The 16,124-nt window shown below is 44.1% G+C and overlaps 1 protein-coding gene across 3 annotated transcripts in view; it reads right to left on the bottom strand.

The window, feature by feature from the left end:
* CRYBG1 (crystallin beta-gamma domain containing 1) overlaps window positions 1-15,567 on the bottom strand; it is a 785,716-nt gene extending 770,149 nt beyond the window's left edge. For 2 of the 3 annotated variants that reach the window (XM_069235429.1, XM_069235430.1), the window contains exon 1: window positions 15,112-15,567. In XM_069235429.1, coding sequence (XP_069091530.1) covers window positions 15,112-15,413 — 302 coding nt within the window. In that variant the 5' untranslated portion in view covers window positions 15,414-15,567. The remainder of the gene's footprint in view (window positions 1-15,111) is intronic. The other variant, XM_069235431.1, reaches the window with a different exon arrangement.
* Between the last annotated feature and the right edge of the window lie 557 nt (window positions 15,568-16,124).

The raw sequence follows: 16,124 nt of genomic DNA, 5'->3' as shown, positions 1-16,124 counted from the left end.
TCGGTAAACAACTTTTTGGGCACTCCTACAAACCTCCATGAATAAGCTTGTAAATCCAAGGAAGTCACTGATTTCCATACATACTGCAGTTGCCCTATATGTACTCCTGCAGACCATCACAGCGCTGAGAATCCCTGGAGATTTGCATTAATATACTCATTTGTTTAGTTATTTTATTCCTTCACCAAGGTAATATTTGTCTGGTGCACCAATCCTTCCCTCTAAATTCCACCCAAATATCAGTGTTTTGGGGGATTCTATACATCCCATTGATACGCTTACTCCAGCTTTTTTGGGGGAATACATGTTTGTGAACAGGCTCACATTCCCATTCCTATCTTAAACTTAGTACTGAGGGATATCCATCATACCTTCTAATTTTCTATGCCTGTAAGTTCCCTTTGCAGGTATAAATAATTTTATGAATGAGGACCTGACATTTGCAACAATACATAGCATTTTTCATGCTTCGGAATTGACGTTAAGTGCACAAAAATGTTGCTAATCAACCCCAATGCGCTTGAAAATGTAAACATAACAACTCACATTTAGATCTTTACTGCACGAGTGATAGAGATGTCATTCTATTTTTTCAGTTTGGAATTTGTAAAATGCCCAAACCCGTTAACTACCACATTACTGTTCTAATAACAGTCTGATGCACTCACATAGGGTAAATCATTTGAGTGGCAAACCTCAGCGGCCATGAACTAGAAGTTCAATGACAGACCAGTCTCTCATTTTAGACATTTAATGGGATCTCACATTAGAGACTCACTCATATTCATTCCGTTATGGTCCTTGAATGGGGCTTACAGTTAGCAATCCTCACGCCCTAGCTAATAGTTTCTTGTGAAACATCTAATGTGTACTTTGGATGTAACTATATATTCATAAAACATCTTATGGGTGTCACATTAACTCTGAATCTCCTCCCATGGTTAAAGATATTTCTTTACATACATGACATATTTAAAGTGTTCAGTGTTTTGACTCATGTCATTACTTATTTTGTGCAAGGGTTTTTTTTATGATATAATGGCACTGCGCCCCCCCCTATCGGTTTTTATATTGTTTCATACATCGTACTGCATGAAAAGTTTGTTTTTCAAAAATAATTTTGCTAACTCGAAAAATATCAGAATTAATCTATGGCCTGTTTTTCCTTAGGTCTTTCTTCTCTGTCCTTGATCATAAATTGAGTTTACTCATACCCATACATTATGTTTTATTAAGATTGTAAATGAATTTCAAAAAGTGCATGTTAATTATTTTGCAACAGCTTTCCCTTGCAAAGGTTCCCTTATTTACACCGTGCACCACTCATATGAATATTAATCTGTTTTTTCAGCGCCAAATCACTAGGAACAGGCATGTAACCAGTGCCCTTGCAGTCTTTCAATCCTGCTGGCCGCCGCATTGCTGTGGATTACTTTGTTTGCTTGCAGATTGATGCCCTTCTAACAAAAACTCTTCCGGTGGGATAAGCTTTTGAGATTACCCAAGGCCGATCTGGCCGTACCGGTCATTTCCCTGGAAGGCTAGGATGGTGGGGGTTGCTTTTGTTACTGGGAGGGGTCAGTTTTGTAGCAGTGCAGCAGTTTTAAAAGCACCAAAGCATTCTTTGTATATCCAACAGTTGTCAGGCAACAATAAAAGTGCTAAGATAACTCTTGTGGTTAATGTACCTGCTGCAGCGAGATCAGAGTTTTGTCTCCTCTCAGATCGCGCAGAGGGTTAATATGCCTGCTGCAAAGAACGTGTACTATGCAGATTACAGAAAAGTATTTTATGTGCAATGTTCAGTGGGATACTGCTTGTGTCACATAGCTCTTTTTGTTTCTGTGCAGTTCATAAATTACAGTCATAATCTAGCACAGTGAGCTATGAACTGCCGTCAAGGAGCAGCATGCAAACTGCAAGGCACAGGTTAGAAATTTATGTTTTACTCCCAGTCCTTGATTATTCTTATTTTGCTAAAAAAAGGGTTTGTTTGAGTAGAAATAAGTTATTAGTAAAGAAACACCTAACCACTCTGTTAAGTTCTGAATCCTGAGCTGGTGCTTCCCCAGATCAAGCACTCTTCAAAAATTCCCAGCAGTACGGATGACATGCGAATCCTACACCTTGTAGTCCCTTTTGTGTTACATAACATTTTCCATACATTTATTTACACACATGTGATTCATTGTCTCTGTATGCATGTGAAATGTAAAATGCTCCAATACCCTATCTGGTAAGAGAGGCGCTATAAAACAAACAAAATACATGCGAGAGAAGGGCTATGAAGAGATGAAAGGCACTTTTAGCGGACGTTGCTGAGGGAAACATTGAACAACCCCAATAAAAACTGCTGTATCCTGGTGCTCTGTAAGGTCATCTTTTACTATGATGTTTAAAAAAACTGATACAATTGAATATATTAATGAAAAATGTTTTGTACAATGCACTGTTTTTGTCATATTTTCCTAATTTTCTTTGGGGGAGAATGCCCCCCTGAAGCCCCATTCTAGTGGTCAGTGGTGTTATGCTATTAATTGTGTTTGACCAATGACTTTGTGTTTCACCACTGCGCATATTAGTTGCTCAATGTTCACCAGTAGCACATTACATGTTGTATTCAGTTTAGCTGCCTATTGGCTTTAATGTGGCATTAGACATTACATTCTGTATTCAGTTTAGCTGCCTATTGGCTTTAACATGGAGTTAGACATTGCAGTTGAGACATTGCAGATGAGCTGTGTTTTTCCAAGCTGTGTTTTTCCACATGGTAGACCAAGCTGTGTTCTTCAAATTGAATTCACACGAACCCTAATGTGATGAGAGAGCGTATATTTGGTGTTTTCCTTTCTGCTCAGCCTTGGGAAGAGGAGAGGCTTAGGAGATCTGGACAATCTCCAATGGCTTGTTTTATTTCCCAGGTCTGAGAGGAAGGGGCCAGGCTTTGTTAACGGTGTCCCTTGGCAGCAGCAAGGGGAGATTCTCCTGGACTTTAGTCAAGAGCAGACGTCAGCTGCCTGGCCTCCCGTTTGGGTGGAAAATCTCCTTCTCGCAGTTGAACAGGAGTCATCAACTTGCAGGCATGAGAAGGATGACGAGCAGTGATAGGCCCTACGGTGATGCAATTTTGACTTTTATTCTTTGCTTTGAAGTTATGCTATAATATAATCACATGTATTTGCTGTTTACATTGCAACTGAGAAGTACTTTGATATATTTTGCTTTCATTGCTGTGACTACTTTTAAATGTGTGCTTCCAACCTACTAATCTCGTCTTTCAGGAACCTCGTGGTGAAGTAATAATAAATGTCTTCTTTAAACTAGAAGTGCATTCCAGAGAAGTTTTGTCAGCTCGGTCATAAGATAACGAAAGCAAAACAAGTGGTCAGGCTCGCCCGCTATGTACCCTAAGGGGGCTGGTCTGACAAAATTTGACAGGGCTGCTTCGAGTTACCAACCCGACCTTGAAATACCTCTTTGCAATTCAAGCTTGCTTTGCACTTAGGCAGAGGTCTAATGTTTTATCCCCATCTGAGTCTTCTGTGGAACCTTCACATATAATAATAGCAAGTATTTTCTTACCAAACTGTAGGATGTTTGTGGCCTCATCCTGGATACATCACGAATGCTTTCTCTACACAAGTGTGTGCACCTCTGCATGTTTACTGCTTACAACCTTGGGCATGAATATCAAACCCTTAACTATACTCATCAGAACATTAAGTAGGCAACACAATGATGCCTTAACAACGCATGCCTTCCTCAAACAACCTCCCTTTACAGAAATGTACAAACCACAAACCACCCTTACCACAAGGCACCACGCTGTGGATGTCAAGGGGTTGTCAGGCTAACAGCAGAGCCTACTCACACAGCTGCATCTCAACCAATTCATTGGAAGACGGCAGCTAAAATATACCTAGAGCCACTGTAATTATGTGGCAGGGTAGCACCAAATTACGTGGCAGGGTTGAGTAAATTATGCAGCAGAAAAAGGCTAATTATGCTGCATTATGGTGCACAATGGTTGATAATATTACTTCATTATTTTGTTATCTTTAACACATGGTAATACTGCCTAGGCAAATATTTCACCTCATTAATACCAGTTTATCATCTAAATTGGGACATAAACAACTGAAAGATGACCAGTTAACGTTGGCAAAAGGCCTTCCACTGTGCGCAAATATATATTGCAAAGTTTTTAGAAACTGCTTGTTTATTTGCGCTATAAAAATGTTATTGTTAAAATCTGCAGATTATGCAGTAAATTATGGATTATGTGATAAATGAGCCAAATACATAACTATGTGAAAAAAGCAGTGACTGTAGCAGCGCATAATTCCACTGGGCCTGAACATATCACACACTCTCATGCAACACAGTTCTGCAGCTACAGAGCTGGCAAACAGTGCCGGGGACTGCACAATAATTTAACCTACTGGCACAAACGCTGGGGCAAGGTCCTATGCAGACCCACACATACGGGCACATTCACAACGTTCACCATCCCTAAAAAATAGATTGTCTGATATTCTCTTCACTGACAAGCACACTAACTCCAGACCACCTTTACACCGGGCAATGAGACCACATGTACAATGTCTCCAGGGTCCAAAAGTACTACAAGACAGAGATAGATTTACATTATAAAATACCTTAAACAAAATACATGTATAAATGTTCCTGTCAATCTCAGCTAAATAGTTTATCGTAAAGTACAATATTTATAGAGGGTCTGGGTAGATCACTGTCTGTTTCATCTGTTAATAGTAAATGAATAAAAGATAATGAGAAATCTATAGCAACATTAGGACCAGCATAGCGGTAGCAGTCCAAGCACACACCACTGCTAAGGACATAACTCCTAATGCACAGACAAATAAATATAAAGGGAGGAATCATTTTTTACCAATATTCTTATTGAAGTTTTAATTAACAAATAGGTGACATACTAGCAGCACTCTGGCCTTAGGCAAACCAATGATTCTACAAACTGGCAGCATGAATTACACCAGTGGTTCCCAACCTTTTGACTTCTCTGGACCCCCACTTTACCATTGCTGGAGCCTGGGGACCCCCACTGAATCTTTATAGGACTCTGGGGACCCCCTACTGAGTCATTACTGAAAGGCGAGGGTCTAATCTGTTGATGTTATTTAGTTTTCTAAGCAGTCGTGGACCCTCTGAGGAGGCTTCGCGGACCCCCAGGGGTCCCCGGACCACACTTTGGGAACCACTGAATTACTCGTTTTAATACATTGTGGCACAATTAATACAGATCCCAGTAGTACTTCAATATGGATAGAACCTGATTGACACATTTGAAATGAACAATTCATTAATTTCTCAAACCATCCCTTGGGATTCTCCCTTTCCCACTTTTGGTTCAAAAACCGATGTGTGACATCAACATCTCAAACCATGGTTGTATGGATGGCATGGTGTGTGCCGTCCATTTGTCTCTTGTCAAAAGAGATTTGGCAACAAACATTCATATGGAAAAAAGGATCTCTATGAGCATGAAACACACTTACCCATTAAACGACTGACTGTACCTTGCATTGATGTTTGGAGGGATTTTATATTTTTATTTATCTCACTCGCATAATGTCACAGGTGACTAAAGTATCTTGATGTGGGGGAAACAACTACCATGTACTACATACCTAGAGAACATGGATAAACTATTGTTCCATATTCAGGCACAAGGAGAGTTAAAATTCCCCTGATATATCAGAGCCGAATATACCAACATTCTATGGATCCACTTCTCAAAACTTTTCAAAAATGTTACATGTGGCTTCCACATAAAAAAAAATCCATACAACAAGAATGCTTGATTTACATGTTATGCACAAAGCCAGAAATCTTTAAGATATGCAGATGGCAGTGCCATTTTCGAGTGAGGATTTACACACAGTTTTCTTTTTTTGTAATTCTTTTCATGAGTTTTTTCAAGCCAATGTATTACTATAAATGTGCACCACTGCTGTGCGACTAGCAGAACAGAGGTAATGTAGCGTATTAGCAAGGTTGCTGAAGTTATACGATTCTGCAACCGCAGCGATTCACCCCATTTGCTGTGCAGCTTACAGGTGTCAACACAAAAATGTTGTTTCTAGCTCAAACTGATCAAAAGTTACTGAAAAGGTGACGTATCACACAGTGGCGGGCCCTTTGCAAGGACCAACTCGTCCCTTCTTAGCTGTGAATTCCTGTATATATGTGTTCAATTGCTACCAATGAGATGGAACTTTTGCCCAGACACTATTGCTGTGCAGAAATAAAAAAAATAAAAAAATGAAATACTGCCGCACAATTTGCCCTTTCTTGTCACATAATTCAGTCAAAACTTCTATATAATTTGACTATACGTTAATGCATCATTCCGGTGCCTGTTCATATTAGGGAGCAAAAACATTCAGAAATTACGTTTGACAAATCTTAGTAATGGGTAATCAAATAAGGATGTAACATCCCACCCAATACTTTACATATCTCTTAGGATGTTTCTAGACATTTCTAGCTCAGCATCAATTCCATCCTAGCATGAGCCCTTCTCAGTGGCACAATCCATTAGTGTAATATTCTACACATTTGTTTTACCCAAAAAATTAATTCAACTCATGCAAAAAATCCAAGACTCAACCACCAAAAAGTAGCAAATGGCAAGAGAAGGATACATACATCACTTGTTCGGACAATAGCTATACCAGATGCCAGTTGAAGCTAAACTAAAAATCAACAAACTAGCCACCATTCACAGAATCACTGACAGCCAACCTAGCAGATAACTGTGATCAGTTAGCAGAACAGGCTTTGAGGTCCCTTCCTAAATGGGGTCAATCTTTTGCAGTCCTTGGCACTAAATTGTTAACTGGCCAAAACCAGAGAAAAACTTTTCAGCTTCATAAAACAACTGAAAACAATTTATTTTATTCTACCTTTCATTTTGAACAATCCTGGGTTTTCAGGCTCTGTGATGCAGATAAAGTGTGCCCCTCAAAACACCTGCTTGCCTCAAATTTAGCATTTGTTAATATTCAGGTTGCACATAATATAAAATAAAGGAGAAATAAACAAAAACTGAAAACTGGCATGGATTCGGTCATTCTGCCATACATTACAATCCCTTACTCGAGCACAACCCCGAGTTTTCATACTCCACCTTCCTCCGTCCTGGGATGGATGGCGGACAAGATGGTGTCTCCCCTCCCTTAAAGATGACCATTCTGTCCAAAAGCTAATGTCTTGCCTTCATTGTGTATATGAATGCATTAAAGTCTGCTTCAACCCATGTGTTTTCAAGTTCATGCTCCTATCACAGAGAAAATAATGGAAGTGGGAGGACATATCCGCTGGCGGGACATCTTTTACTCAAACTACCAAAACCCTATCAGGCACTGAACTGGGCCACAACCTTGCTGTGCCCTCATGGACAGACAGCACTGAGGTGATGCTAGAACACGTACAGACCAATGACAATGTAAATCAATGATGGCCAGATCCATGACCTGTTTTCAAGCTATCCACATAAGAAACATGTATATTTGGTGGCTTTACTGGAAGTGAATTACAAAGTAAATGGTTATGCTGAAAACCTAGCCTTACTTTGGCTACCAAAGTGTAAGCATCAGTGGAAAAGTGTTAAAATGTCAGATGAAAAGAGGACAATAGGTTACATAACATGAAAAGAGTTCGGGAGGAAGACAAGACATGGCCTGGCAAAAGGTGTGGGGGGAGGGGGGGTGGACAGATGACAAATGTAGTTTGGAGGCACCAGAGAAAGCGAGGAGGAACTATTAGACGTAGGAATCCGTTGTAAATCGATAAAAACTCATCTATACGATAGAAAGGATGGATTAAATGACAGTTCTTATAGGTATGTTCAGAGTTCCTCGTCAATAGTGTTCCTCATCGGTCTTATTTCTATATCACTGTCTTGTTTCTTTGGGAATCGGAGCACACAGCCCAAAAAAAGCTGCAACCAGACGGCTGGAAGTTTAGACACTGGCTGAAAACTGTAATGTGTGTGTTTGTCTGCTGTACACAGCTCGAGCTGAAATAAAACGTTTCCAAACAGTGACTTTTGCAAGTCCAAACATTAGCCGTGCTACGTTCTATTGACTCTGGATTTATTCGAGGTTACCAGACTCCCTCAGCCATGGCGAGCCTCGGTTTGCTTTAGTTTAACCCTTGCAGGTGACTTACAGCATTATTGCACAGAATTAAACCGGAATGAATAAAGTTCTAAAAAAATAGTCTTTGTTGTTTCGATTTTGCTTAAGGAACTGCGACAAGCAGTGCAAAAAACACTGTTTGTGTTTTATTCAATTGAAACAACCAAACGTTCATTTCACAGAGAACGTTCGATGAACAGGCAACATCGGTGGAAAATCCAGACAATGAGAAAAGTGAACCACTCGTAAATTAAGGAATCTCAGTTGTGTTTTTTTTTCTAAATATTTTGTCCCTTCTTTATAAAATGTGTTACGTTTAGGAAAACATGATTCATTCTTGACTCATACAGTACCGCAGTAATGATGCCAAGGCCCTGGTGCAAGCAAAGAAATGTCCCATTTCACTTTTATTGGGGTTCTTTAAATACAGTAACTATCAGGGCTGAATGAGCCTCTCGGGGATCTGGGCCCCGGTGCACTGCGCCTGCTGCACCAATAGTAGCTATGCCCCTGGACTCATCCACCCAATATAATTGTTCACAGCAGCGTGGCCAGTATGTCATGGAGCCCTAGAGCACGGAAGGAAACACCCTGATCACTGTTTGGACTGTGATATACAGCAATAATCAGGGTTCTGTGTGCTGGTGCCACAGCACCCGCTGCACCAACGGACAGGTTGCACTTTTCCTCGCTCTCCATATGACATATCGCGTGCGTGGAAGCAGGACAGGTCGCAAGACAACAGCTGCAACTGCACGCCTGCCTGCTGCACAAACAGCACCCTCCCCTCCCCCAAGCCTGCCTTTCACATGCTAACGGCGCTGATTCATGTGTACACAACTCCGCTGGGCAGGGGACGGCCGTTGGTGCAGACGGCTCCGGGGTTGGAGGGTGTTTGTTGTGAACAGCCGGCTGCGGGAAGTATTCCCTCTCCTGTCCCAAAGATTAGACGAGGCAGAGAAAGAACAGCCAATCAGCTGCGAGCTCGCGGGACACAGCATCGGTGTAAATAACAATGGAAACGTGGTTTTTGCAACTGTTGTGTGATTTAATAATTGGATCCCCGCTTTCTCTTTAAAAACTGCTAGTGCGTGATAACTGACGGCCGTTCAAATGAAGGCTCTTGTCTGCCTCAATGGCTGAGCGAATATCTCCAGGTTGGAACGTGATTGCACACAAGGAATGAACTCGTTTATTGGGTCTGGGTGGGGGACGGGGCTCAGATACCTTCGGGCTGAAAATGAAACGACCACAAACTCACTGTAAGGGGTAAAAGGCCGCTTTAATAGAACAGGTCTGGCGATAAAACCTTGGCATAATAGCCTCACAAAACTACCCAAACCTCACTAATACAAAAACCATCACCTAACCCCTCCCCCTCCCTCTAAACTGACCCAACCGCCCCACCCTTTGTCCCATCCCCACCTTGACCCAACCACCCCATTAACCCATCTGACCTGCAGTCACCTTCTCCAATTACCCTTGACCAGTGCAAATTCCCTACCCTCTCCTCTTTCTGAACTACCCCTTACCCCCCGAAAGGCCACAGCAATATAATAAATATACAATTGATACCAGACCTGACTATCAGCGGCAATAACATAATAAACCCCCCCTCCCCTCAAAAAACTCCTAACCCAAGCTAATTAGCAACCTCACCCTAAACCTATAATCAAAACAAACACAAAATACAAAAAACAGACCTGCCCTGTTAAAACATGTCTTCCACAAAAACACAAAACTATTGAAAGAAATGAAAACCACGCTAATGGTGGCATTGTCCTAAAAATTAGACCCATTAAAGAACCTTAGGTAAAATATAATAAGCTAAAGGGAGGGCGGGAGGGCACGAAAACCAAAACGCCCACTGGGTGTGACAACGGCCAAAGAGGCCGCCCACACCCAGCCCCTGCCCTTTATACCTCCCCTGACGTCACCAACCCAGTTCCCTCCCCAAACCAATCCCTAGTCGAGTCTGTGGAACGTTCCACCACAGCCCGATAAACCCGGGGGGAGACGGGCAAGCCCTGTGCTCCCCCCAAGTCCCCATTCTACTCTCCATGTGCGAACCTGCCATGTAGTTGTGCAGCGTACTGTATATCAGCCTATGCCAGTCCTGGCTCTTTAAGCAGTAGCACTTTGCTCCCGGGATGTCTAGGCCCCGCGTCTAGGGAAACAAAACTACACGTCCCAGAATGCCAATCGAGGATGGCTAAAAAGTCAGCACGGTGACACATGACATTGAGCTGCCAGGCGATTTTGTAAGGGGCAGGACCTCAGTGCCCCTTAACAATTGATTCTCGAGCTATCACAATTCCTACTGCATAGGTCGTTTATGTTATAATGCAGGCCAACTGTGATGTGAATCTTTTTTCTGGTTACTCACATGGGCTAGTCGCAGGATTTACAATTGACTGACACCAAAGCAGGAGTGGCATCAAGCTTCTCACCTGTTGTGAACGAAATCTATTAGCATTCCTACGAACAAAGTTCTTCATGAGCATATTTTAACACTGTTGCTCGACTGGGAAAGATGTCTTGCACACAGCTGCCAAGTTTCCCATGTCCATACATGATGTGCTGCTCCAGTCCAGATTTTTAACTTTGATTTCTAGGGCTTATAGTCCTGTTTTATAATGGAATAAACAGGACTACATGTCCCATAATTGAAAGAAAAACCTGGAACGGAGCAGTGCATCGAGCATGAACCTGGGAAAGTTGGCAGGGCTGCTTGCAGAAAGTTCCAAAAACGTGTCACAACTCTTCTGAGAAGTGCCTGTGCTCGGCCACTGAGGACAGCAGCTTGCCGAGTTTCTAGGCTCATGCTTGACCTGCTGTTCTACGCCAGTTTTTTCTGTGCATTCTAGAACTTGCAGTCTTTTCTGACAGATTTTAAAAAGCTACCAAACACCAGGTTGTGAAACAAAAACTACCAGGGATGGATTGGTTAGTCACACGTGGAGCTCCGGAACCGTAGCAGCTATGCAGAAGACATAGGTTGGGTGCTATAGTCCCGTCTCTTAGATTCACAGGCCCAGTGCCTCATTGGGAGAGCTAGCATTGTCCCAATTTAATAGCATGAGATGGCAGTTCAGCCGAGAAGTGTTATGGTCTGCCTGTAAATGAAAAACTGCCACCAGAGAAATCTTTAGGTGTGGATAAAGTGATAACTGCTCTTTAATTATAATACTGCTCTAACCACCTCATGTCACATCTATGTGGAAGAGCCTGGAGGTTACCTAAGTGTTCATTTAGATGACATGCCTGCCACATGACGGCTGGCAATGTGTGACACTTTAAAGCACTCTGGATTTTAGCCCATACTTTGTAAAAAAGCATTTACGATAGTAACAGTGAAACAGTCCCAGAATTCAACGAGCCTTTGGTTAAAATGCCACGAGTTGCTCGTAGTGTCATACAGTTCAGGGCAGGGTCACTGGAACTATGTGGTAAGAGTGGACAACATTATGTGGAAGGGTTGACTAAATTATGAGAAGAATCTCCATATTCTGCGGAATAATGTGGCACATTTTGTGATATTATTACTTATTTGGTCACTTTTGCACAGGTAAACTGTCTGAGCAAATATTTCACCTCATCAGTACCAGTGTAACATCCACATATAGGAAGAAGCAACGGAAAGGAGATCAGTCAACATTTGCAGAAGGCCTTCCACTCCAGGAGTTACACGTTGCCAAGTTTTTAGAAACTTTTGATCCGTTTTGGAAACATTTATGTGGCGCAGATGATGAATGATGTTACAAATGTGGCGAATCCAAAATTATGTGGAAAATATCCGGGCAGCAAAATCACATAATTGCAGTGGCCCTGGCAGTGTACTACTAGAAATGTTTGTCGTCCTCGTGTGCAGGATGAAGCAAATGGGAATTTAGTGTAATTTTGGATTCCTTACACCTGTCAATTAGACATATATTTGCCGGTAAACAGTTGTTTTTATCCATAGGTAGCCCAACTCACGAGTCAAAAGGCTCAGTGTCATGAAGGACACTTACAGCTAGTCTTAGCCTTTCACTAACCAGTGTCTGGAAATTTACTGCGAAGCTTTATTTATTTCCTTACATTTATGCCGCATAACTGTGTATAATATTTTGCTCAATAGAGTATGCTCGATTCTGTAATTCGGCCACGAAAAAGCTATGAATTAATTCATTAGTCACAAAACTTGTGGTCAGGCTGACTCACTTGTTTTAAATGTAATTTGTCTGATAACTATAAAGTGAAAGAGATCTAAATTGCCCTTTCTGTAACTCGGACATACAGCTAGGGTAGGATAATAAAAAACGTCCTATTGGCTGTTTGGTGTGTCTTTCTAACCCTTGGGAAGAGCTTCCACTGTAGTGCACCGGGGACAATTTTACATCTGGCAACTACAATCCATCATCACTCTTTTTGTTACATTCAATTCAGTGTTCAAACTAGCATTCTACACAGAAGGGATTCTTTTTTTTTTTTTACTGTAGCAGTGTTTTTATTTATGAATTTGTCATAACTAACGTGTGCCTGACCTTGTGACATTCGGCTTATTGGCTATTGTTTTCCAGCTTTTGACGCTCTGGCCCGAAGATGCCCCACTAAAGTCTTGGGAGAGCGAAAGCAAAAGCTGTTATCTGGGAAGACGTCGGGTAGCCATCTTGGGGTCAGGCTGGCGCATCCAAACATAACTAAATCCTCCCGCAGCCCTGTATCTTTTCAGGCGCTCTGTGGTTTCCCTGCTTCCACCGCTTGTTCTCCTACTCTCACTGGGCTCCTCACTTTACATTTCATGTGCCCGGCTGCTCCCCGAAGCTGCCACCACCTTCTCTCCTGCTGTCAGGGCGCACAGAAGTTGTTGAGTGCTGACGTCAAGGCCCCTCACATCTGTCCTTTACAGGCTTGAGAAAGACTGTTCTACAGTAAAGATAGGACTCCTAAAAAAATGTTTGCACATAACTTGGTAACATATTTATATCTGTGTGTTTTTACTACGACTTTATTGTATGTCTTGCATATAAGGAAGTACTCAGGGTTCCCTACCTGGGCTGACTGTTAATACAAAAAGTTGCTATTATGCACATTTTCCTTGACCCTGTGCTCCAAGATACACCTTTCACATATTAGTACGTACATGTGCTTTAAAACATACGTTTTTTTTCGTTTTGCGCCATGTATGTCACCGTTCCTTTCACAGCTTTTGTCGAACCAGCGTTGTCGAAGCCAACAGATCTGTTTCGAGTGCACTGAGATACGTATTTCCGGATCCCAGTTTTTGCATGCTTTCGAACATTACTGTAATACCCATTGGATTTGCCAATACCTGTTTATTCCATTGGCAAATCGGTTTCCCCTTTTTATGAACGAGGAGATTTAACAGTTCTGGCTAATGACAAGGTCCAGCTTCGTGTCTTTCTGGGGTTGGGTTTTATATGGGACAAGAATAACACACCTACAGGTTGTCCTCAATTTTGCCACAGCTGTGAAGTTCTCCTTTGCCATGGCCTTAGTTTTTACCAACAACACTCTCTATTCTGGCAATGTAGTTTTGTCTTTTCCAATATACACCTGGGGCTGCCAGTCCTGGAATGCAAATTATCGCTGACTTTAAATGTTACCACTAACTGTAGAGCTAACGTGACCCACGCCAGATGTGGGTCCACACAACCGCGTTATTTTATCTGTATTATGGTCATTGTAGTTCTGCGCCTATGAGCAGATAAACTACAATCACAAGAATGCAAGGGAAGAAGAAACAGCTGTGCGCCTGCTGCTCACATCTTACAGAGATCCCTGCTTCGCGCGCGCATTTCAAACTAGTCGGTGCATTTTGAACACTGTCACTGACACAAAGGGGCTCGATTACTCGATAGCTAACTTCGTGAGCTACGGAGGCGGCAGGGGCTCGTGCGAGTATCCGAGCTGCTGGGCACGGGGTCGGCAATGCCCTGCCAGAGAGGAGGGAAACTTAAAAAAGGCGAACTAGAGGCGCGCAGACCAACCCACCCCCCGAAACACACCGCGACAGGATTCCCGCAGAAGCAAAGCACCTCGCGCAGAGCTGCTGTAACCGAAAACCACTGCTCCCGCGCGCAGCCTGCCGCACTGCCAGCATCGCGCCCCCTCCGTTGATACCAAACAACTGCCCCACAGAGGGCGCAGGCGCGCGGAGGGAGCCCCGGCAGTTTGGAAACGTAGCCAGCGGCCCCACCAGCCCCTGCCAGCCCGGCGAGGGCGGGAACAGCACCGGCGCCTGTCACCGCGGCAGCCCGCGTTTGTGAAATGCATACCAGTAACCACATGTCAGGAGAGACACAGCCAGCAAGCAGTGGCTTATTTGCCGACAGCTCAATGCACCCCGGGACTTGAAGTTACAATTTTACCGTCAAATATTTAGCATAAAACACCAACATGTGAATTTCTTGTATAAAACAGCCAGGGCTGTCTGCAGGTCTCACATGTGACATGAGGGTCACTTGGAAACTGTGATAAATCATTTGAACATGGGTTCCCTCCCTTGTAATAAAAGGTAGGGAGTGACAGTTGGCCTTAGTTATAACAGAAGGTAGGTAGTGTCTACTTGCAGGTATAATAAAAGGTAGATAGTGCCTGATGGCAGGGGTGCAATAAAAGGTAGTTAGTGCCTGTTGGCAGTGGTGTAATGACAGGTAGGTAGTGCCTGATGACAGTAGATATAATAGAAGTTAGGTAGTGTCTATTGGCAGTGGTATAAGGGAGATAGTGCCTACTGACAGTGGTGTAATAAAGGGTAGGTAGTGCACGTTGACAGCGGTTGTAACAGAAGGTAGGCAGCGCTTGTTGGCAGTGGTTGCAATATAAAGTGGGCAGTGCCTGCTGGCACTGGTTCTGGAGGTAGAAGTGCAGGTAGCGCTTGGAGGCGAGGCGCAGGTGTGCACGTGCCTCGGACCCCACTCACCTATCTCCAGTGGCCAGGGAGGCGGCGTCCGGCGGGGAGCGGCTCCCGGCGGAGGAGCTCGAGTCCTGGCTGTTGCGGTGCTTCTTTTGCCTCCAGCTTCCCCAGCTGCGCCTCTTGTGCCCGCCGCCCTCGCTCTCCTCCGAGGCCGCGGTGGGGCCCACGTCCGACGAGCTCCGACGCACTCCCGGGTCCTTGCGCTCCGCGCCCGGGGTCTCCTGCGCGTCCGGCTCCGCACCCCCCGACCGGTTCCTGAGGAAGAGGCGCCCCAGGCGGCCGAAGCCGCCCTTCTTCTCCTTGTCCATGCCCCTCCGCGGGGTGCGCCTCCTGCCCGCGGTTCTTGGGGGTGCTGCGCTGCTCTGCTCCGTCTCCCGCTCTCCCCTCAGCTGCTGTCAGGCGCTCTCACCTGAGCGCAGGTAACACGAGCCCCCGCCTGCCGCCTGCAGGGGGAGCAGCCGGGATCTGCCGGAGCCGCAGGAGGAGGCAGCACGGGGTCAGGGGCTCGGCCGGGCACTGGGGAAGGAAGCCCCGGGCACAGAGGGCTGGGTGTACCGAGCTCCAGCTCTCACCGGACAGAAGCATACATAAACAGGGTCCGTGTATCCGCGGGTTCAAGTCCAAGACAGCTCTAGACACGAAGAGGGGTTCCGGTGTAGGCAGAGCTCAGACACACCCGGGTACACTGCGCTCCGTATCTCACGAGACTGCCTGTGTATGTACGCAGGACTCGGGGCACGCATTTTTCCAAAGCAGACATTTCCAAAGAGCTAAGGATGGAAAACATAGGAAGGGAAAGAAGTAGGGACAGAGAGACGGAAAACGGTGTCAAAATAAGAAAGCAGGTATCTGCAAGACTGGGATGAAGAGGCTGGGAGGGTCTGATAGTGGATTACAGAGGCATGAGATGGATTTAGGAGTGCACAACCTTGCTATTTGGCGCACTGACATTTTATAGCGCAGACCCTGAGCTTCTGAGCAGAGCTCTGAGAACTGGCACTCATGACTTAGGTACGCAC

Source organism: Pleurodeles waltl, chromosome 5 (genome assembly GCF_031143425.1).
Source record: "Pleurodeles waltl isolate 20211129_DDA chromosome 5, aPleWal1.hap1.20221129, whole genome shotgun sequence".
In the NCBI taxonomy this organism is placed as follows: Eukaryota; Metazoa; Chordata; class Amphibia; order Caudata; family Salamandridae; genus Pleurodeles; species Pleurodeles waltl.
The sequence above is the reverse complement of the archived record's forward strand: the minus strand, read 5'-3'. Positions and strand labels throughout refer to the sequence as shown.